This window comes from Lissotriton helveticus, chromosome 9 (assembly GCF_964261635.1).
Source record: "Lissotriton helveticus chromosome 9, aLisHel1.1, whole genome shotgun sequence".
NCBI classification, from domain to species: domain Eukaryota; kingdom Metazoa; phylum Chordata; class Amphibia; order Caudata; family Salamandridae; genus Lissotriton; species Lissotriton helveticus.
Window position 1 is genome coordinate 328,082,137 of NC_136070.1, and position 23,977 is coordinate 328,106,113.

The 23,977-nt window shown below is 48.0% G+C and overlaps 1 protein-coding gene across 3 annotated transcripts in view; it reads right to left on the minus strand.

Moving 5' to 3' along the window:
• EML5 (EMAP like 5) overlaps positions 1 to 23,977 on the minus strand; it is a 1,317,369-nt gene that overhangs the window by 95,752 nt on the left and 1,197,640 nt on the right. For all 3 annotated transcript variants that reach the window (XR_013600929.1, XM_078660021.1, XM_078660020.1), the window contains 2 exons: positions 9,190 to 9,293; positions 380 to 533 (listed from right to left, as the gene is read on the minus strand). Coding sequence is in view for 2 of the 3 variants with exons in the window: in XM_078660021.1 (XP_078516147.1) it covers positions 380 to 533; positions 9,190 to 9,293 (258 nt within the window). In the remaining variant the exon portion in view is untranslated. The remainder of the gene's footprint in view (positions 1 to 379; positions 534 to 9,189; positions 9,294 to 23,977) is intronic.

Below are 23,977 nucleotides of genomic sequence, written 5' to 3' on the forward strand. Positions count from 1 at the left end.
TAGCTGAAGGATTGTCACCCAGGTTAACTGACAAAGACGTAATCAACAGACTGTGTGGGATGGGGGGTTGGGAGGAGAGCCGCCATACACTGCCTTGTTGGGTATTCACCCGGCCAGATAAGAATTTAAAATGAATAAACCTCGTTCTGCCATGTGTGGTCCTCTTCTTCCAAATCGATAAAAATAATGATTACAAAAAACACACACAAACTTGGCTCTTTTAATTTTGAAACTATTTGATGGGCTTCTTGAATCACCTGAAACATTGAGTGATTCGGGCAAGCAGGTTCTGCCCATGGATGGGGGCTACGAATTTTTATTACTTAAAGCATTCAAAGATGCGGGGTCCCACAAGCAACATCAAAAAAGAGAAACTTACAAACTTTTCCGGACATGGAAAGTCAAACAACTTGACCATGCCGAAGTCATCGCCCGTGACGAGGCTGATTCCTGAGTGAGACACAGAGGCACAGGTGACGTCAGCTTTCTCACTATGCCTGGACCAGATCCCCACAACTTCGTCACCAAGAACGCTGAAAAGCAAAGACACAAAGTTTTACGGTATAAAATAAACTGAGAAAGTATGATTAGGGTGTATTCTAGTGCTCCATGGAGGCGACATCATTAGAATGTGAGATCCACGAAAGACCATCTCTTTTGTTTACATACACATTTCGAGTTTTTCATGCCACACGCTCATAAAGTAGGTAAAGCACTGAATTATAAATTCTATTAAGTATTCAGCAACACTCCTATTGAAGTCATGATACTATGCCTTTCAAAGTATTGCACCCATTCGATGTGCTGGAGAGGTGGAGGGGAGGGGTAGTCTAGACTCGATAACTAGTCATTTCACTCTATACTTCTCCCTCCCCTTTAGTTAGGCCACTCCTTCCCAAAAGAATGTGGTGGTCAAGAAAGGTTCAGAGGTTAGTGGAACACAGTATCAGAAGCCTACGCTTGGAAGGTGAATGGACATACTGATGCATGGGGCCATTATTTACCAGTAATTCTGATCCTACTTTTTCTCATCATTGCATCACTGCCTTTGTGTTTGGGAGGCTGAGTCATAAACCTGAAGTTGGTAACCTGAGTTACAAACAGGAGTATATTCTTTCGTTTTCCAGCCAAACTTGGGATTTTACCATTCCCTTTTCACAAACGTCTGTCCACCCTATTAATATTTAATCCCCATTGACTATTCTCATCGCCTGTATTGCTATCAAGCCATAAAATAACCCCACAGAGGAGGTCTACAAGGGAGTGTGTGCATTATTAAGGACTCTAATGAGGGAACTAAGGCTTAGATCTAATGAGGGAACTAAGGCATAGAATAATAAAGACTACGGGCCCGATGTAGGTGGCTAATTACCAGTCGGTAAACCTGAAATTCGGTAAATTTCAAGCTTACTGACCGGTATTGAGCCATTTCCTATGTAGGTGATGATTCGGTAAATACAGAATCAGTATTTACCGATTCTGTATTTACCAAATCATTATTTGCCGAATCGGTAAATGGTATGTAGGAAGCACATTTAAGAGTGCTTATGTGCTTTAAGGATTCGTTATTTCAATCTTTACAAAAGCAATTTTGTGCTTTTGTAACAGTGCCATGTGGCAGACATACATGCCCTTAGGGCATGTATGTCTGCCACATGTGCACACATGCACGATTAAGGGGTGCAACAGGGTGTCAATGTGACACCCGGCCACCCTTGAATATGTGCCCCCTATTACCGATTCGGTATTTACCGAATCGGTAATAGTGAATGGCTTCCCATTCATTCCTATGGGCCTTCAGGCCCATAGGAATGAATGGTAATTACCGAATCGGTAAATACCGATTCTTAAATATCGAATCTTACCGATTCGGTAAAATTTACAGAATTTTTTCCTACATACCATTTACCGATTCTAAAATACCGAATCGGTAAAATTCGGTATTTTAGAATCGGTAAATGTAGATTACCTATATATGGACCATAAGCACTCTTAAATGTGCTTCCTACATACCATTTACCGATTCGGTAAATACCGAATCGGTAAATAATAATTCGGATTTACCGATTCTGTATTTACTGTATCATCACCTACATCTGAAATGGCTCAATACGGGTCGGTAAGCCTGAAATTTACCGAATTAGAGGTTTACCAACCGGTAATTAGCGACCTACATCGGGCCTTATTATATGCTTTATTATAGTCAAGATGATGAAGCCTCTTTTCCTTCCATCCGTCAAATTATAATCTCCTTATTCAACACAATAGAACGTATGTGTCACTCTTAATGATCATGGCAAGAATGAAGGTTAATTTAGGCCAAGGAACAGAGGGGCAAAAGGAAAACAACAATGAAATGAAAAAACAACGCTTTTTGAAAAATCACAAGACATCATAACTACTCATGATGTTTTGTTATATTCAAAGTCATAAATCGTATATTGTGTCTGACAAATCTTTTTTCTTGTTATGTTTTTTACATTGCTGTCCAAACTCCTTTCAAAACACACATTAAATCAAATAGCAAAACTCAATGACATTGTGAAACTTCATGAAAAATACTTTTCTAATACAGACAATACACTAATTCCATCATAGCACATATGGAACATAAGGAAAACAATGATAAAAATACATGAATGTCTAATCGTCCATATATTCAAGGTTCAACCTATCCTTTCACTTTGTTTCTTGCTTTTCTTGAGATAATTGACAGAGGACGGGAAGCATTATGCAATGTCGTTGACATTTCGCCCCAACAAGTATTTTTTATTTCTTTTATTGGTTTTTGTAGTTTAACATCAGGTAAGATAAATGCGCATACACCCATTATAAGCAGACTTGGGTACATGGATGTTACACCTCAAAAAACAAGTAGGCAGCAGTACGCATTGTCGTCACTAATGTTCTCTGGATTGAGCATTCCCTCAGCTCCTGTGGCTTAGTGACAAATAAGAAGTGGCTGTCGCTGCTGGTGTTATCAGCTCCCATGTCTGCGTGTGACATGCTAGGGGTGGGAGAGGAAGGGCAGGGAGGGAGGGAGGGAAAGGGACAGGGGGCGAAGTCAGGGTATGAGCAGTACAAAACGTTGCCCAACTATGGTCCCTGATGCGCCCCATCGCTACCATTCCACCCACAGCTCTAGTCAATGGTGATATCCACCTTACCCGGCAAATGTTGTGTTTCCAGGGTGTGTGTATGTGGGGACCTAGAGGATAGGGCCTCGACCTCAAACAACTCGTCACAGCACCCACTCACGCCGCCGGCCACATGCTGGACCCCGTCTTCTCCAGAGGCACCCACGTCGCCTTCGACCACACCACCTAACTCCACTGGACCGACCACCGCTGCATTCATTTCACTTTCAAGAAACCAACTACGCACCACCGCACCCAACAGCTGCCTCGCCGCTGCTGGAGCAAAGTCGCGAAGACCTGCTGATCACCACCCTCAACCAGAATCCATCCACCGACCCCACCAACCCGCCGCAGCCCGCAACCTCAGATAGTGGATCGACGACTGCGCCAACACCCTCGCCCCGCTCAAGAAACCCTCCAACAGCCACGCCAGCAAGAGAGCCACCTGGTTCACCAACGAGCTCCAGACCTCCAAACGTGCATGCCGGAAACTGGAGAAAATATGGCTCCACGAACGCACACCGGACAACCTCGCAGCCCACAAGGACGCCGCCCGCAGACATCACCACCTCATCAGATTAGCCAAGAGATCCTCCTTCAAAGACCGCTTGGATAACAACGCACACAACAGCAAAGAGCTCTTTAGCATCATAAAGGAGCTCTCCAACCCCAGCGCCAATGACATCCCCCCCTCGCAAGATCTGTGCGACTCACTGGCCATCTTCTTCCACCGCAAGATCGCTGACATCCACGACAGCTTCAACATCACAACCGCCCGACTATGCCAGACTCCACCTCCCCTGCGAACACCACAAGCGCCATCCGCCTGACCTCCTGGTTCAACGTCAACGAGACATGCAAGGTCATGAACTCCATCCACTCAGGATCTCCTTCAGACCCATGCCCACACCACGTATTCAACAAAGCAGACGCAGCCATCACACCCCAACTACGGAAGGTCATCAACATCTCCTTCGAAACAGCGACATTCCCGGAAAGCTGGAAGCACGTCGAAATCAACACCCTCCTTAAGAAGCCCAAGGCGGACCCCAAGGACTTCAAGAACTTCCGGCCCATCTCCCTGCTTCCGTTCCCGGCAAAGGTCATCGAGAAAATTGTCAACAGGCAATTGGCTCGCCACCTGGAAGACAACAACATCTTGGACCTGTCCCAGTACGGATTCAGACGAAAACATAGTACCGAGACAGCCCTCATCGCCACCACAGACGACATCAGGCGCCAACTAGACAACGGCGAAACATCAGCCCTCATCTTCCTGGACCTGTCGGCTGCCTTCGACGCGGTCTGCCATTGCACTCTAAAGACACGCCTCCTAGAAGCCGGAATCCAAGAGAAGGGCCTTGACTGGACCACGTCCTTCCTCTCCGGTAGAACCCAGAGCGTCCGCCTCCCACCCTTCCGATCCGAAGCCACCGACATCATCTGTGGCGTCCCCCAGGGCTCATCCCTCAGCCTGACGCTGTTCAACATCTACATGGCCCCCCTCGCACAAGTGGCCCGCCAGCACGACCTCAACATCATCTCCTACGCTGACGACACCCAGCTCATCCTCTCCCTCACCAAGGACCCACACACCGCCAAAACCAACCTCCACGAGGGAATGAAGGCCGTCGCGGACTGGATGAGGAGCAACCGTCTGAAACTGAACCCGGAAAAGACGGAGGTTCTCATCCTTGGACCCACTCCCTCAGCCTGGGACGACTCCTGGTGGCCAACCACACTGGGAACAGCACCAACACCCACCGACCATGCACGCAACCTAGGATTCCTCCTCGACTCCTCCCTCTCCATGGCTACGCAGGTCAACCCCGTCTCCTCCTCCTGCTACAACACCCTCCGCATGCTCCATAGGATCTACAAGTGGATCCCGACCAAAACAAGAAGAACGGTGACACAGACCCTCGTCAGCAGCAGACTGGACTACAGCAACACACTCTACGCAGGAATCCCAGCCAAACACCTACGACTACAATGCATCCAAAACGCCTCCACCCGACTAATCGTCAACGTCCCCCGCCGCAGCCACATCACCCCCCACCTGAGAGACCTACACTGGCTCCCCGTCGACAAGAGGATCACCTTCAAGCTCCTCACCCATGCACACAAAGCACTCCACAACGCCGGACCAGCCTACCTTAACAGCAGACTCAGCTTCTACACCCCCACGTGCCAGCTCGGCTCCGCCAGCCTCGCCCTCGCCACTGTCCCCCGCATCCAACGAACAACCTCCGGCAGCAGATCCTTCTCCTACCTCACCGCCAAGACCTGGAACACCCTCCCCACCCACCTACGACAGACCCAAGACCTATTCCCCTTCAGAAGACTCAAGACCTGGCTCTTCGAGCAGTAGCAGCACTCCCTCCCCTCAGCGCCTTGAGACCCTCACGGGTAAGTAGCGCGCTCTACAAGTACTCTGATTTATTGATTGATTGTTTGATTGATAGGGCAGGCCAGCGATCTTGCCGCTGGCGCCTGTGTGTGTACCCGCTATGTTTCACAGCATTTAACCACCAGTGTTTCGTTGGTACCCGCGACTGGTGCCTGGGGCTTTTCAACCATTTGGCAGGCATTGCGAAGGTCCTGGAGGACTGCATCCCATGCGCTCACCATCAGGAGTTTACGGAGCCCCAGGGTATCCTCGCGATGCAAGGCAACACTTTCCGCCTGTGCCCAGTTTGTCAACAAGTGGAACTAAACCATCATTGGCCGAGGCTCTGAACCTTTCCAACGTCTGGTAATCAAGCGTTTAGCTACAAGTAATCCCAGGTCTATGAACCTGGACATTACCTTGTGTTTTTTGGACCTGCATTAGAAGCCCAGGAGACATATTTCCCAGGTATACTCCATCATGCGCCCGGTGCAGCCCGTCATGTAAGTGACAACAGCCAGCCAATACGTAGTGAGAGCATTACAGTTCCATTACATATGAATTAGATCTGCATCCACCAGATTGTACCTAGGGCAGTGGGCGTCAGTGCACTGAAAATATTTGTTTATTTTGGTGGGTGTTCGGTATGCTCTGTTTATTATATAGTACTGTATGAGGTGGAATCTGGCATTCCTAGGGATGAATGTGGGTCCTTCTAGTATGGTCGCCCATTCACTATATGTACATAGACGGTGGAGATCTGTATCCCAGTGGCGTCTGAGTGGTGCCAGATTATGCGCCGTCTGTGTACGCAGTGAATCAGCAAACCACTTCATGAGGTGTCTTCCTGTGCTCATCACATGTAACCCTACGTGTATGTTTTAATGACCGAGTATCATGGCGGGTCTTCATCAGGACTAAAACGAGGAAAGGACAGCCTTCAAAATGTGCCATTCATGGGAAACAAAAACTCTTCTAGGCCAAGATGGAGTTAAAGGAAGGATTCAATCATATCCAACATCAATTATTTCATAGTCCTCAACAAGGACCCCAGTCGGAGTTCATTTAAAATGACTTTAGGGGAGTCCATCCATCCATCCAACGTTTCTTGTAGTAATGTATCCAGCCAATGGATTCAAGAAGCAGCTGACAGCTTGCCTACACAACTCGTCCAGTGGCAAGTAATTATCTGCCCAGGTCTCAGCACCAGTATGTGTGGAAAAAAGGTGGTGTTGGGTGGTTGCGCCACAAATAACCTTTCACTGTGCCCACCACAAAATCTTGCTGAGCAAATAAAGGAAGAAACAAAAGACCATCAAAAAGTTCCGCTTGCAAGAAGTTGGTGCTGTGCACACCAGGCAGTTAATCTGTCCAAACAAAGACAGATTTCCTGGAAAGGCATCTGGCTGCAAGGAAGACATCAACCACCTTAGTCGGCAAGTCAAACGTATTCAGCTGCCACTGCTCAATCTCCACACATGGAGGTGTAAGTTGTGAAGGGTCAGATGCAGGGCTCTGCATTGCTATTGAGACAGGAGGTTGTCCACAAGTGAAAGCCTAACTGAAGGACAAATGCTCAGGACCTTTCAGTGCCGAGCTCTCCTGACTCTGTCCTCAACAACTCAGACCTAGTCTATCTTGATCTGCTTCAGAACTTGAGGCAGGAGAGTTAGGGGTTGGAATGCATACAAAAGTCATTCTTTCCATTTCAGCCAAGAATGCGTCTCCTGAGAAGTGCTTTGGAGGAAACTCCAGGGTTCAGCGAGGGCAGACCCCTCTGCTTAAAGACGCCCTGCTTCCCCTCAGGCCTGCTTATTGCAGTGCCACATGGCAGTTATGTTGTTGATGATGACCTACACCAGCCTCCATTTGATGGATTGCTGGAAGGCTTTTAGGATCAAATGGATGTCTTGAATTTCCGTTGGAAACCAGAGGCCTCAGATCTCCACCTCTTCCAGTTCCCATAAAACCAGCAGTGTTGAGTCTGACACCGCCGTGAACTATGGGAGGAGGAGAGTGAATGGCCTGCTGCAGGTCAGGTTGGTGCCCACCAGCCATTGCTACAGATACTGTGCCATCTCTCTAGCAATCTGGATGTTAGTCTGACAAAGTTCAACTGCTTGGCAAGCATAATAACCATGCATTCTAGATTAGACAAATGCAAGGAACCAGTAAAGCAAGAAGTCTCAGAACCATCCTTGCCGTACGCCAGGACCAAACCCAAAACTTCGGGTCATATCCTGAATAGCCCAGACTTGATGCGTCAGAGGACATTTTTTGAGCACCAGAATGTCCAGAACTGCTTCAATGAATGGAAGCATTTGTGAGGGGTTGATGTGGGACCTCAGCTTGTTGATGGTAAAACCCAACAATGTCAGGAGTTCAGTTGTTGGCCAGAGGTGGTTCACGACTGACTGAGTTTAGCCCAATGGCATTTTGTAGGTCAACCTACAATGAATAGTCAGTGTAATGATGAGGGGAGAAATCTTTCCTCTTTCTCATCATCATCCCCTGTGTCCTGAGGGACACAGGGGTCTCCATCAGACCCAAAAATAGTGTGAATTCTCTGTTGGTACCAATGTCAGTTCAAAGGAATTGGATTTGAATATGGTTGAATAACCAATAGGATTTGAATGAGGTTGAATGACCACTGGTTGCCCTTTTATAATTTCATAGTTCAGCATAGATCTAATCAGCCCAACAACTTTTCAGGTTCAAAGATAAGCTTCACTGCTGGGTCTACCGGCACCAGTGTCTGTGCCAACCTGGCAGGACCTGCATGGACTTTAGCACCCGACTGGAAGTTAGTGGCACCGTCTGCATGGGCATGGGAGTAGACCCTGTGCTTGCAGACGGTGATGAGGGCAGACGTGTCGGTTGGAATTCTGATCCTTTTAAGGCAACTATTAGCAATGGAGAATTCAGGGACCACTCATTAAAATTGTGGGATTAGTTTGGATTTAGAGAATATCAGAGGAGTGTAATCTATATCCTGACACCTTTGCGCCTTCTCGCTAGATTTCGAGTTGCGTGATGGGGTCAAGTCCTGCTCTGTTTTCTTGTATTTAGACATCGACTTGGACTTACTGATGACTTCAACCAGGAAGTGCACTTTTAGTGCAAGTAGCTTCTTGACCAGTGCTGCAATCTGGCCCGGTGTTGACCAGAAGCAAGACCTGTGCTTGCACCATGACCTTTCCCTATGTTCAGTGATGTTGAGTTATGCTTCTCATCCCAAATTACCTTTGGGAGCATAACTGCACACTTGGGATGTGTGATTGAAGCCCAAGCACCACAAGCATACCTTATGTAAATCCGTGAACTACATCTGCTTCCTGCTGTCTTGGCAAAGCTTGAATCCTGTTGTTTTCTGTAGGGGCATCTTTGCTTGGCACACTGTGAAAAGCTTTTTAGAGTCGTCAGAATACCGAAAAAGTTAGGAGCGGAACTCCAGATCTGGGTCAAAGGGCACAGAAAGAAAGAAACTGACCGCACACAGGAACGATCCTTTTATTTGGCTCCGCTCTGGTTCTTCTGAGATGATACACAGTCACTTTGATTTTCTCCCCCTTTTTACTTTTAATGCCCCTGGTAAAACGGTGGAACTTGGAAAATGTTGTAGATTTAATTTCTGAAACACTGCAAGACAGACATTAACCTCACCTGGTCCAGGTAGCCCAAGTTATTCGGTCAATCACAGCCTGGTCCAGCAGCTGCTTCCCTGAAGGCACTTCATAGACCTGTCGTTTGTAGGATCCAGTTGAGACCTTAGGAAGAAGCAGAGAGAGACAGGAGAATCTGAAGATCTAAAATAACTTCACCTTAACTATTACTGAAAAACAAAAAATAATAAACGTACATATTTCTTTTAAATCCTAGAGAAACAATCATTTTCTGGTAAAATGTGAATACGCTGAGCAGCTTTATGTCAAGCATGATGCAACTGGTTTATCTCCAAATATGATTTAGAATTCTAGTCCAGGTTTATTTTGGAATTTCAATATCTAAGTGCAGAAAGCAAACCACACATCAACTTATATTCCACATGCCATTCTACTATTTATTTTTCATGCTATTTGTTTACATTCACACAGTTTCTATAATACTATATAGACCGCAATATATTTAATATATTTTTAAAAGATTGTAATTACTTTGCTCAATATAACAATTTCTGTATTCATTAATGTACTTAATAGTATCACTTTAATTACTAGCATATGTATACTCACATAGGACGGTACATTTTTCCCTGGGAGCAGTTTTAACTATGTACTCTAAAGGATAACAATGGTTGCAATCCTTTCATTACCCCCAGGTCCCTGCGTCCTCGACACCTTCATAATTACAAGTGGAGATGACCATCTACCGACAGAAAAAAACAAGAGGAATGCTGGGACACTAATATTGCCCCTCCCCCCGGGAGTACATAAGCAGTACTTACCCAGAAGCCCTCCTTTTTTTTTTCTGTCTGTCGACAGAATGGATGGTGTGCTGGTGCTGCTCCTGCTGGGCTGGAGTGGCGGTGCTTCTCTTCTTCCCCCCACCCGGCTGCCTGGCTGTGTGGGCATGGGGTTCTCCTGGACTGCTTCCTGGCCTGCCGGGCTTGCTGGGAGTCAGTCTCTACTTGGAGCCGGTGTTCTGCTGTGCACTTCGTGCACCTGCCGGTCCTTTGCGGCTGGGGCTGGAGTTCCCGGGACGTTGCTTCCGGATCACAGGCTCGTCTTCCCGAGCTTGGCCGGGGAGACGTGCCTCACTGGATGTACTCCTGCTGTTCCTGGCTGTGGTTTGGTGGAGTGGGGGCCTTGTTCCTGGGGTTGGCCCCCACTCTGGGTGAGTCCCGCTTGCGGGGTTTTTCTTTGCTTCTGTCATGCGTCTGCTGCTATGCACTGTGTTGCTGGACGCGCTGTGTTTCTGTGCCGATCTTTCTCCCCCGTACTTGGCAATGTGATGTCTGTACTTTCTGGGGTTTGGTCACGCTGGTGCCGCTGTTGCTGCTGACATTTGCTGGTTACCTGCGAGGGTGAAGCACGGCATGCTGAGGTCCGGACTGGCAGGACACTCCTGCTTGTGGGTGATTTCCTTCTTTTGATTTACTTCTATAGATTTCTTCATTTGTGATGCCCATGTGATTCATTACAGGCTCCAGGACTGCCGCTTTCCGATCCCCGAGTTGCCACGCCTCAGTTTTGCTTTCTGTCATCGGCCCGGTTCTGTGCCTCTGAGGCCCCCGCCCTGCTCTCGGGCTGCCTGGGTTTCGGGGCTGGTTCTGCTCTCCGGGACCTTTGGCTCGCTGATATGTATCCTGTGGGGGCTGAGGATCTCACGGGGCAAGGGTTCGTTTCTGCAAGTTGCTGTCTCTGTGTCCTCCTGTGGCATGTTTTCGATTCATGACACCTGCTTTTTATTCGGGTCGGGGTCGCGCTGCAAGGTGAGATGTGGCGTGGCGGACAGAGTGGCTGACTCCTGTGCGCAGGGCTCGGAGTTCGGTCCCCAGCGGCAGCTCTTCCCCGTGTAACACTGGGCATTTGCTCGCCTATTCTCCCCGAGGGCCCCCGGCACCTTGTGACCATGAGGTTGTTCTACATGCTTTTTGATGGTCGGGGCTGGTGCCTGGGTACTGGTACGCCAGCCTCGTGTCTCTTGTGGCTATGTGTGTGTATATTATGAAAGCAGGGTTTTGATCCTCTCACAGTACGTTTCATTTGGCCTCCTGTGTTGTCTGCTGGGGCTGCCCCTGTGTCGCTCCTTTCCTATTGGGTGTCCTGGGCGAGGTGCCTCCGCCTTTCCCTGGCATGTCCTTTTTGCTGCTTTGTGGTGTGCTTATGTGGCATGGGGCGCTGGGGTGTCTACTTCCTGTACTGCATGTGTTTCTGTTTTTCTCACATTTGCGGTGGGGGCCTTGTTGTGTTGTTGGCCCCCGCTCCTGATATTTCCCCCCTTTTTTCTTCTGGGTGCTGCAGTCGCTGGGCTCCGTGGTTTCCTTGTGACTCTGGTATCTCTGACGCACCTGGTCTGTGGGTTCGAGTCCGGCCGCTGCTGTCCTGATGTCCGGCGTTGGTGGGTCCTCTGTTGGCCTGCTATTGCTGGTCCTAGGTGCTGTCCTGCGTTCCTCCTCCTGTGTGGTTGGTTCCTGGTCTCAGGCTTTGCCGCGGGCCCGCTCCGGGTCTTGCTATTCTCGAGTGGTGGGCGTTCCGGGCTTCTGCTCCCTTTGGTTCTCTTCTTCGGGGGTGGCCCTGCTCTTGGCGGCTCTGTGAGCATTCGCTCTTTCTGTTTGTGAACTGCCTCTGGTTGGCCTGGGTTCTTGTCGCCTTGGTGGGGGCTGGTTCCTTTTTTTCGCTGGCTCTGCCTTTGCTCGCTCCTGGGGTTTCCTGTGTTGTTGGGGTTTTCCTGCCTGCTTGCTTGTTCCTTGCCCTCTGCTGCTCTTGTTTCGGAGTCGCTTCTCTCTTCAGCGACGGCCTGTTCGGGGTGCGCTCTGTTCCCCCTCTTCTTCGGTCTCCTTGCCCCGGCTGGTGCTGGGTCGGGGTTACTGCTCCTCAGGCCGCTTGGGGGTTTAGGGGGGCGGACCCTGTGGGCCTCCCTGGTTCCGGTTGGCCTTCCGTGCTGTTCTCCCTTGGAGTCCTTGCCTCCGCTGCGGGCTGGCTTTGTGGCTTCTGCTCCGCTTGGGTGTCCTGGTTCTTCCCTTCCTGCTTCTGTGTGGTTGGTCGCCATTTGGGGCTCCTGGTTCCTGGCCCTGTTCCTTCCGTCCCTTGGGCTGCGCCTGGTTCCTCTCTGGGGTGTTTGCCGGTGTCTTGCCTGGGGCTCTTTGGGGTGCTCTGTCCCCTCTGCCTGGGCTTGGGTGGCTTTTGCTGCCTTGGGTGCGGCTGTTCTGTTCCGCCCTGCTTGCGCCTGTTCTCGTCTGTTCCCTGCGTGGTGCCTGGTTGGGTGCCTACCTGGGTCTTCCTGATGGTGTGGCCGTCCCTTTTCTCCGGCCTGGGGCATCTGGTGTTGTCCGGGGGACCTTTCTGTGTGCTTGGTCTGGATGCCCCTGCTCGGGCACTCCGCGTGCTTGCCCTTGGCTGGCTTCTGTTATTTCCTGTCCACCCCTCCTATTTCTGCTGTGGTGCCTGCCTGGTTTGGTCCCGGCTGCTGCCGGTTCCTGCCTTGCCTCCTATTCTCCAGGTTGGTGTGCTGCCCGCGTGCTCCGCTGTCTGCTCAGTGGTTGTGCTTGGTCGGGCAGGGTTGGTACCTGCCTGGCTTCCTGGGGCTGCTGGGTGCTGTTGGCTGCCTGGTCCTTCTGCTGTCAGGGGTGTTTGCTCCCTGGGTTGTTCTGGTCTCGTCTGGTTCCCTGGGTGGGTGCCGGTCTAAGGTTTCGGCTGTGGCTTGCCGCTCCTGCTTGTTGGGCTGCCTTTTGTGCTCTGCTTCCTTGCTGGTGTCTCTTGCTCCTGGCGGGGTGTTCGGCAGTTGGGGGCGCTTCCTGATGGTTCCTTCTGGGCCTTCTCCTGAGGTTGGTTCTCTTCCCGGGCTTGTTTCCCCGGTGTTGTGGGCCTGTATTGTGTTCTCTGGCTCTGGGGCCTTCTTGCTGGTTCTGTGTGGCCTCGGCATCTGTCTCCTGGGTTTCGTGCTGTGCTGTCCTTTCAGCCTGCTCTGGGTGTGGTTGCCGGCGGTCTCCTGTTCCTTCCTGGTTCTGGGGTTCCGGCTCGCTTATCCCTCCCTTGCTTCCCCGGGTTTTTGTTCCCAGTATGGGTCTGTTGGGGTGCTCCGCCCCCTCCCTCTTGGTTGGGGTGCAGTTCTGTGGTGCTCTTGCCTCTGCTGGTTCCTCCCTCCGGGCTGCGGGTTGTCTGTGGTTTTCCTGCTGCTTGGTCCTCTGCTTTTATGCTTCCTCCTGCTTCCGCTTTGGCCTTCTGTTTGGTACGGTGGTTTGGTGCTGGTGGTTTCCTTTCCTCCTGCCCTTTTGTTTTGGTCTGGGCGCTCTGTGGGCCCCTTCTGGGGTTTGCTTGGGCCTGCTGTTCCTCCTGCGTGGTCTGGTTGCTTGGCTCTGTTCCTGGCTTCTCGGTTCAGTTGGCGTTTGTTGGCCTCTGTTTTGCGGTTTGCTTGGCTCCTCTCCGGCGTTGCTGGGTTGGGGCCTTGTGGTTCTGGTCTGGGTGCTGTGCTCCCTGGGCTTTCTTTTTCCCGCTGCTCCTGCCCTTGCTGCTTGCCTGGCCTGGGTGTGGGGTTCCTGGGCGGTCCTGTGTCCTTTGGGCGCCTTCTTTGTGCTGCCCTCTCTGCCTCGTTGGGCGGCTGCTGGGGTTGCCCAGTTTCTCTGTGCTCCCCTCCTGCCTTGTGTTCCATCCCTTTGGGGTTGGGGTTTTCTGGGCTTGTGGTCGATTTCTCTGTTCCCGACCTGGTTGAGTTTTCTTTGTGGCTGGTTTCCGGTCTTGTTGGCCTCTCCTTGTTTGGTGGGCTTTAGGCTGGGTTCTGGGGTTCTTCCCCTTCCCTGTCTTTTGGGTCGGGTTCTCGATCCTGGTTGGCTCCTGGGTGCTTGTTGCTTCCTGGGCCTCCTCGGCCAGGTTTCCTCCTCTGGTCTCTTGGGCTCGTGTCCTTTCTTTTTGGGGATTTGGCCGGGTTTCTGGCCTGTGCTTCCCCTTCCTTTTTGGGCTGGGTGCTTGTGCCTGCGCTCTGTTGGCCGTTTCTTTCTTTGGCTTTCTTCCGGGTTGTCTCGTCTTCCTGGTAGGTCTGCCTGGCCCTGTGTGCCTTCTGGCTGGTTCTGTCCTTGGCGGTCTTCTCCGGTGGGTTGTTTTGGCTGGTCTTGGTGTCCTGGTCCGGGTCCCGGTTGCCGGTTTCTCGGGTTGGCGGCCTCATTTCTTTGGAGCCCTGGCCTTTTTTCTTTGTCTCCGGTCCTTGTCCCTGCTGTCCTGTTCTGGGTTGCGGGCCGGCTGTTTCCTGCGGTCTTCCTTTCCTCCTTCTCGGTGCTCCCTTGGGTGGCTGCTTTTGTTGTGGTTTCCTGGGTGTGCTTGTGCGTGCGGAAGGCCGGGTTTTCTGCTTTGGGATTCTCCACTTGTAATTATGAAGGTGTCGAGGACGGAGGGACCTGAGGGTAATGTCCTATTACTTACCGGTAATCTTTATTACTCCGGGTCCCGTAGTCCTCGACACCTTCATACGCCCCTCCCTCCCTCCCGGGCGGCCGGCCTTCCTGTCTGGGCTTGTTAGTACAGGAGGGCTGCTGGGTAAGTACTACTTATGTACTCCCGGGGGGAGGGGCAGTATTAGTGTCCCAGCATTCCTCTTGTTTTTTTCTGTCGGGAGATGGTCATCTCCACTTGTAATTATGAAGGTGTCGAGGACTACGGGACCCGGAGTAATGAAGATTACCGGTAAGTAATAGGACATTCCCTGTGATAAACCCTAATTTAATCACAATGTAGCGTCCCCTGATATAGTCCGTCCACCTTAGCACGGCAAAGCCCCAATGTCCTTGGGTTGATTGGTTTCCAAATTTCAAATATAAATGAAACACAGAATGTTTCTCTGTGGCTATGCGATGTTTATTTGTTATCTGTCTTCTTCAGATTTAGTTCAACACATCGCTTAATTTCAGCAATGATATGTAAATCAGATTACATTGTTAGATACAATCATACACCCCTTCCTCCATCCCGATGCATTTCGGGTAACGAGCCCTTCGTCAGAGGATAGTTCTAAAGGAATACATATAACCATAGCATGAGAAAATCATCCTATCACACAATTCGTGGTCATCCGACACCCACGGGTGCAGTGATCGATTCGGGCTAACGTAGTGATATGCTTAAAAGCCACTCAAGTAAACTTAGTGGCTGAAATCATAAAATAATAAATATGACCACAAGGTCCATGCAGTGAGCATATGTATTCGTCCATGCACATTGAAAGGCACATGCCTAAGTGAGTCTGTCAATACCATAGATAACACATGGCACAGTCACTAAGTTTACTTGGGGACGCTACATTGTGATTGGATACTACACTCTTTGGTCAGAGGCTGATACCCCTAGAGCACGCTACAAACTGAATATGATAACTATGCCAGAAGAAACGTTGTGCGTGTCCTCCCATTTATTCATTTTGTAAACCCTAATTTAAACCATTACTTACATAAACTTATTTTTCGCAAAATGTAGTAGTCAGTTCTTTAAGCCACACCACTGGCATATGATTTTTTTTAAAGGCTAGTGATGTAGTTGTCGGATTACGAATACGTTTATACGTAGTTGGCATAATTTGTGCAATTTTGAATGTCCATTTCTTAATACGTCCATGCCATCAATTATTTTATAGGGGTCTAGACAGAATGCATTTAAAGGTGTTCAAACACTTAGACAGTAGGATTTAAGTCTAAACTTTAAACTCATTGGTTTCATGGGTGTTGTTGACTTCTAATATCCTTGGAACTTTCTTCATATGGTAGCCTCTGGCTCATGGATCGATCTCAGTGGGAGAGGAAGCAACAGTGTGCCCTGTGGCAGTGCAGGTGATACTTTGACATTGGATGCTCCTATTCGCGGAGTTAAAGAGAAGCCCCTACATAGTGCACTTAATTAAAAAGACACATTAACTAACATTTGCACTGCTTTTCCTTTTGTTTGCCACCATTACAACCATGAAAATGTATTGTTCATAACTATTCTCAGATATCTATGTTCATTTGTACAAACAAGTTCCTAAATACCATTTCTAGCTGATCCTCTCTACCCTAAAGATAAGCATTTGGGTCTTTACCTTCTATGCTTATGACAAAATACATAAGTAAATTCATCTCAAGAGTGTTCAGAGCTCTTTACAAGCCAGTCACTGTAGAATCATAAATCAGAATGCCGCCAGCAAAATAAAGACCTGTTATTATGCTTTTAGCAAGATATGGTATGAGTAGGAAAGCATTTCAAAACTGATCAACCAGATCTCACAGGTATTGGGCAAATACCTGGGTACTCCTAACTTATGCCTCGCACACCTTTGGTTTTATAATGTTTATATACTGTTGCCACTAAAAGCCAGCAGTATCTCCAGTTTCCCTTTTGCCTACAAATGGGGACTCTGTTGAAAGGCATAGTTTTAGTGATCATTTCAGCTTGGGTTAGTACCATAATCGTGTCCAGAATTCATCTCTATTAGATATCAGAAAAACCTCTTCTGTAAAACGGGTGGTGATTGTTTCATGACCATGATTATGTTAGATCTTTACAGCAGTTTCGGACACAGTCAACTATGATGTAGTCTTAGGGCATCTTGTACAGGCTTGCATTGGATTTGTTACTATCTTCGGAGCCACTTCCAGCTAGGGTCTCTCCCTCTTTTTGCATCAGTACTGCAGTTGACTGAATGTGGGGTTCTGCTGAGCTTCTGTGAACTCCTGATGTTTTCTAATGTTTACAATAAATCTGCTGGTTGCTCTTGTGTGTGCTCCTGTTCTATTTCGACTGAAACACCACTGACATGCAGGTGTTCTTTCATTCTGTGAAACTAGTGAAAAGGCTATGTGGCTTTAGGCACGCATGTGCAATGTGTGTAATTGAATGAGTAGCCATTGGCTAAAATCAAACTCCGACAAAATTAAGGTGATAGTAATTGGAGGCCCACCTAGGCCCCTTACAATCCCCTTTTTTTTAGCAATAAGGTCTCTGTCAATTGCTGATGAAATTGGTGAAGAAATTAGGATTCATAAATATGATGATCTTTTGCTGACAAAAGAGAGTAAATCAGTATCATCACCTTGTGTTTACCACCTTTGGTTGCTGCAAGAGGTGTCTTTTGACCCTACTTAATAAAGGATGTCCTTCAGCCATCATGATCTTGGTCGGATTTCGGCTACAATATGAAAGTTTCCGGTATTTTGAGATACCGGCAAACCTGCCTGAGCAAGTGCTCCTGGTTCAGAATGTGGCTCCTCATCTTGTTGTCAACCGCAGCTCCTCCACTGTGACGGAGGAGCGTCACCTCCCTCACACTTCCAGCTGCCTCAAAACAGCCCGAAAGGAAAAATAAAACACATTTTATTATTGTTAGATTTTTAGTTGCCTGATAAGTCTTTGGTGGCGGGACAATGGGGGACCACAGGCACAGGCGGAGTGGTAGTGCACTGTGATCAGTGTGCACAACGGTTTGGCTTGGGGTCTCAGGCCGGTCAAACCCTCTTGCGCACTGCAAATCAGCTGCGTTGCTGGGTTGGAGACAATAGGCACAGACTCCCATTCTCCCTCGGAGCACAAATCCTCGGTGCTCAGGCCAATCCTGATGCTGCTTTCATGGCATGAGCGCAACTTTATGATTGGTCACAGTGGAGTCTGGGAGCCTGTGCCTGCGAGCAGAGGAGCAGAAGAGCACGATGCGGCTGGCAGCAGGTATAATTTTTAAAATAAATTTGTAGGTCTCGCCTACGCAGCGCTCAAGCGCTGTTTAGGAGGGACCTTTTGGCATCACACAGTACTTTCTTGAAAACTCGTGCATGTTTTGCACTGTTTCCAATGAGTACTTGTTCATGCAGAGCGTTTAACTTGCGGGTGCGAGCAGCGGTGCCATCTATTTGCAATTATCGCGCTCGCTACTGCAAGGTAAATGCTGGACATGCACTGACCCCTCAGCCCGGTATCCGGCGACAGGATGGATCATCAATCCGGCATCTCCTCCTCTGTTCCTACTCAATGCTGTATTCATGTTGGGGAGGGGTAGGGACGCCCAAATTGTGGAGCTCCCACCCGCTGCAGATCGACAGAGCTCAGAGGCACGTCCCCTCCTTTTGTTCAGGCCCGCAGCCGGTTTCAGGCCACACCGACGCCCGGGGGACTCGCAGACCACCACAGGTTTTAATCGGTTGTTTCCTGGGGCACTGCGCCTCTCTCCATCTCCGGCGGCACCCGCCCTGATGACCCCACAATTTCAGCCTGGTACCTGGTGGCAGAATGGATCTCTCTGAGAGAGGGCCTGCACCATCCTCAATCCGGCATCTCCAGCCTCTTTCCTACTCAATGGCGTCAGTCCACCTCTGCGGCCATCTTTGGTGCATTATGTAGATGTGGGGCTCCACCAGTATGGCTGCCGCCGTCTGTCCTCAGCCTTGTTTCTTCCCTTTCTCCTCGTTGGCCGGCAACTTCCTCGCTGCTGTGTTCGTGTCGGGGAGGGGTTGCAGCCGCTCAGATCATGGAGCCTCCACCCGCCGCAAACCAGCCGGGCTCAGCGGCGCGTTCCCTCCTCACGATCAGGTCCTGCATCCGGGTCACAGGCCACACCGCCACCCGGGGCACCCGCAGACCGCCACTGGTTTTACTCGCCCATTCCCAGCTGAGACCCACTTTCCACTCTGGGGTTGATGACGGTCCCTCTGTGGAGCCTCCGCCCAGTTGCAGGTCAGCAGAGCCCAGAAACGCATCACTTCTCCGCATCTGGGCCTCGCCACTGGTTCTCAGGCAACACCACTGCCCCGGGCCTCTCGAAGGCTGCAACAGGTTGTACAAGGCAGTTCTAAGTTGAGCCGAGGTTAACAATGATTGCCAAAGGGTAAGTAGTACTTAGGATCAACGTCTTCTTGCCGGAATATAACGCATATTCACAGCATGGAGGGTTACGGGTGGCCGGAGCTTCTCTTGCTTGTTGCCATCTTCCTCAGCGCTTGGCCATACCCCTCTCCTCCAATAAGCTTTTAATGTTGCTTCTATTATGAATTTGGTTTTTATTTTCTTGAACGTGTTTTTTATTGTATAGTAAAGTTTGATGATAGTTTCATGTGCTGTTAAAAATACTCTGTCGGTTTGTTCAGGCGGCATCTCTTCATTAAAGCATCGAAATGTTGCTGGAAGAAAACACACTGGCACCTTGAGATTAGGGACAGTCAGAACACAAGCTCTGTGACTGGGTGTTAGTGGCAACAAGAAAGGAAAAAACATTTTGTCAACCTACTTGCCTTAACGACTGTTAGGAGTGGTAACACTTGAAACACTTCTTTTTACATTACTGTCACAGCATGTAAACAAAGCGCAATTACTAATTCGGTGGCAGGTATTGCTGTGTCTGCTGATGGAGAGACTTTCGGGTCTGATAAGAATTTATGGCGCATTATAATGTACTGGTGTTCAAAAGGATGATAAGAGGATACTGCTGTGCATAAACGTGTCTGGGGACATACTCTGCGGAAAACGATCGACCTCGAATCGGGGGAACCAGTTTTAAGTGTTGGCAGCGATGCTCAACATCCTGTGATTCTGGGCAAATCACTTAATCTCCCCCTGTGCCTAACAAAAACTAATGTGTGCTTGTGTAATGTAACTGGTACTCATGTAAAGTGCTCTGATACCCTTAGGTCAAGTTTGCGCTATATAAAACTCAGCGAAACAATACATACAAACAGTGGCTTCAATAAACCAAATTAGACTGCGCTCCACCCAGGCAGACCAGAGCCCAGCCTGTCAGTAAGCCCTCTACGGAACGCACCTGACTCCCTTGTCCACCGGGCAGAAAGAATAACAAGCATTGGCATAGCCAATAGGTCTCGCCTTTGGGACCTTATAAGTATTTAATTATGAAGCACTATCATTGGTGCAACATCAACTGTTGCATGGCTAAACACTAAAGTCCCACAGGCGAGACCTATTGGCTATGCCAATGCTTGTTGTATTTTGTCCTCCACCCAACCCCTTACCATCTCCCACCCTGCCACTCTTCTACAGCACCAGCCGCTACTGCTTGTTGTGGGGAGAAGGAAACACAAGATGTGTTGTCCCATTATCTGGGAGCCTTGCCTTGGTGTCCATTAGAGCAAACAGGTGGCCATCTAATCACTCTGTATTGGTATTGTGTACAAGAGTCATTGTACATTTAAGAAAACATATTAGTAGTGTCCTCTTGGGTCACTAATTTTCTGAAAGAACTTATTGCAAGTTCTGCTATTCATGCATCCACCAGAGTAAAGGAGGAAGGTCCTTTTCTGGGCTTGGTCAAATGCTGTGGAACAGCTGATACCTTAAACTCAGCTCCGAGTCTGTCCTCTATCACTTCGTATGAAAACCCTTTCTATTCCCTCGATAATTTGTTGCTATTCTTAATACCTAGCACTCAAAGGTGTACGAGTGCTATGGTTGAAACGCAGATGGACAACCAGATAGCTTAAAAGCAATCTTCTTTGGTTTCAAAAAATATAATCTACATTTTTGCAGCAACCCATCCCCTATTGATGTACCTTGCTTATAGGCACTAACATGTTTATTTAAGCAGTCACGTTGTTTTGGATTCTTCTAAGGCCAGTGGAGGACCTAACAAATCAATCAGCAAGTCTTTTCTGGCACAATTCACTTGGTTACTTATTATCTGAACCAGGAATTCCATATAATATTAAGTATACAGTAGATAGAGTAAAGGTGAAAGTGTAGATGATACTCAACTTCCCCTTCCTTAGCCCTGAGGTGAACCCCTTGCCTGTCTCTCAGCCTCCTATATGACATTTTTGACAAATCCCACATTCCATGATGAAGTGAGAGTCCGGAAAATACACCGCACACACATTGTTGTAATCATTCTTTTGACAACTTTCCATCACAAGCTGAGCTTTTATCAAAAAGAGCTGGCATTAGTGCTTTAAATAGGCAAGTACTATCAGGTACTCAGTACCTGCACTTCCTCATTTGAAAGGGAGTGCACTTCTCAGCACTACCGCAATACATTTAATGGGAGAGTACCAGCACCTCTTAGGCCTAAACAGGGACCTTGAATAGTAAGTACCTCCATTTAAAGCACTGGCTGGACACTGGTCAAAATGACCGGGGAGGTGAAAGACATCCTATGAAAATTAGTGGAAAGCACTATTTATCCGTAAGAAAAGCTGCAGATTACATCCTTAGATGTCGAATATAGGTGACGCAATTAAAATGTGGTGTTAGTAGCCAAATAAGCTTTAAATAAACTACGTCTGTATTCTGAATCATCCTCACAGAACCGAAAAAAAGCCTAACTGACTTCCTGCTGGGCATGATTGGAAAGTGCATTTTTCCAGTATTATTAAATAGTGAAGGGTTGACTTTTTACTATGTGTATTGTCTTATGTGGGGGCAACATTTTAATTGGTGTTCATTTTTTTAAGTGGCGTTTCTCATCTAAATGCACTGCTGATGTAACATTTTTGGGTAGTTGGAAAAAACTGAAAATGTTGCTTTCTTAAGCATGTTTCCTTTTATTTAATTATTTTGGGAAACTTGACGATTGCTTAAAATTGTTCTTCCAGGATCTCAGACATGCACGAGACAGTCTACCTTTGATGAATATGAGGAGGACGTGTGTGATGTATTGCATCCAATAATCCAATTCAACAATACATTTAAATAAATAAATATACTTGGACCCTAATTTATTATGTTTTCACACAACAGAGCACAGCATCCAATTATGCTGCGCTGCACTGCAATGCATTTAAAAAGAGGCTGCAGAGTCATATTGAATAAGACTGCCAAACTGCTGGTATCATCCCCTGGGCCGGCTCACAAACAGGCTGTTGTGCAGTGTGCACAGTCTCACACCAAGTCACAGAGGCAATTGTGCACTCCAGGCTAAGATTTGTACTGGAACCAGGGCCGGCTTTAGCGCTGCTGGCGCCAAGTGCAACAATCACTTTTGCCTGCCCCCCCCGCCACATCAGATTATCTCGCTACCACCGGTCAAAAGTGCCCCATCTCAATCCAATCATAAGATTTTGCTAAACTCAGCGCACCCCTGAGGTCTGTGCCCCCTCCTCAGGTCAGCGCTCAGTGTGGCCGCACCAGTCACACTACCCTAAAGCCAACCCTGACTGGAACTATACCCTTCCAGGACAAAGTCTTGTCCATAGACAACGGCAAAAGATGTAGATGCATTGGGATACATGCTGTACTGTGCAGCAGACAAGCAATGAGTCACTGTTTGGAGGAAATCAAAGCATTCCAACTAGTTTGTACCCATTTCTATTAGGCATTAGTATTTGACACTAAGTCCAGTCAGGGTACCTTACTAGCTTGGGCTTTTCATGAAAACCTATGGGTGTTTGTGGTGAACCTCCCCCAAAATTGCTCCCTTGACGCAAAGTTGCGCAAAATAGATTTGGCGCTATGAAAAGGCTACACCTTTTGCACTGGAAAGTAAATTCCTGCTGCCGCACTAACACCGATGCAAAGCATTAGTAAATCTGAGCATAAATGTCTACACCAAGTGTATATGGCTTTATCAATACAGTTAAATGAATAAATATCATAATGTCCACACCACATTTATAACTTTATCTGTAGATAATGACAAACTATTTGTACAAGGCATTTTTCTGATGAAGAGGTTTGAATCCTCCATTTGGGCTGGAAGTATAGTCAAACGTGGATGTGCACAGCAAAGGTGAAAGTACTGTATACAAGGCTTTTGTCTTTGATATTACCTCGGGAATAGGAGTCTAGGAGTCTTTGCCCATACGTTTTACCCTGGTTTTGAAGTATTCTTTATTGTAACGAAAGCTAATGCTCTGAATGGCTAAACAGTACCCCAATTAACTAGTAGTGATACAATCTTGCATAGTGCTTTATAAATGTATAACCCGATTACTGTACAAACATTTACCTTCATAAATACAGGGCTTGGCTGGCTTAGTGGTACTGTAGTATTTGGAAGGCAGTGAGTTCTATTTTAAATACAGCACGGGTGCTTGAGGCGTGGTCAGCAGGTCTCAGACCACACCTACTGTAAAAACAGCTTTAAAAAGAAATATAACACAGGCAGATAGGATTTCTCGCATTATGTGCAAACGATTTTGTAAACCTATTCATCACAGTGTCTGATGCGTGAAAAATGTTCTACAGAAATATGATGCACTACGTCTACTAATACCGCCAACCTATGTATGCATGAAAGTTCCATACTCCCACTGTATATCGCACCTAATGTCCTATTAATGTAATCTATGACATAGAAACTGGAGGAAAAGCATGAAATGGCTCTGGTAGCGCACAAGACTAATGCCAATAACCAACAATAACTACAAAAACTCTAACTCTGGAACCTGGGGTAGCGAAAGCACAATATTGCCTTATCAGGGGTAAGTGCCATATAATGCAATGAACAACAAACAAACTTAGAGGTCTAAATCAGAAACCTGATCTGAATATCTTTCAAAATACCTTCATGTCTAAAAAGTACATCAAGATAAAGAATGCTACTGCCAAATTAGTGAGAAACGTGTGAAAAAAAAGTCATCGTTTGGGACAACGACGGACAGAGCGGGGTCTCACATTTACCTGAGCCAGGTCCAGGAAGAGGTGAGGTCCTTTCCCCGGGCACACTGGATCACACCAGGTGCCAAGGAGGAATCGAAACAGATGTAGGAGAAATATATCCTTTACTGTTATTAATTCACTTGTGTGTTTTTTATTATAATTTTTTCACACGTTTCTCACTAATTTGGCAGTAGCATTCTTTGAGAACAGAGACCCTGACGAAAGCCTTGGGTTTCCTCCCA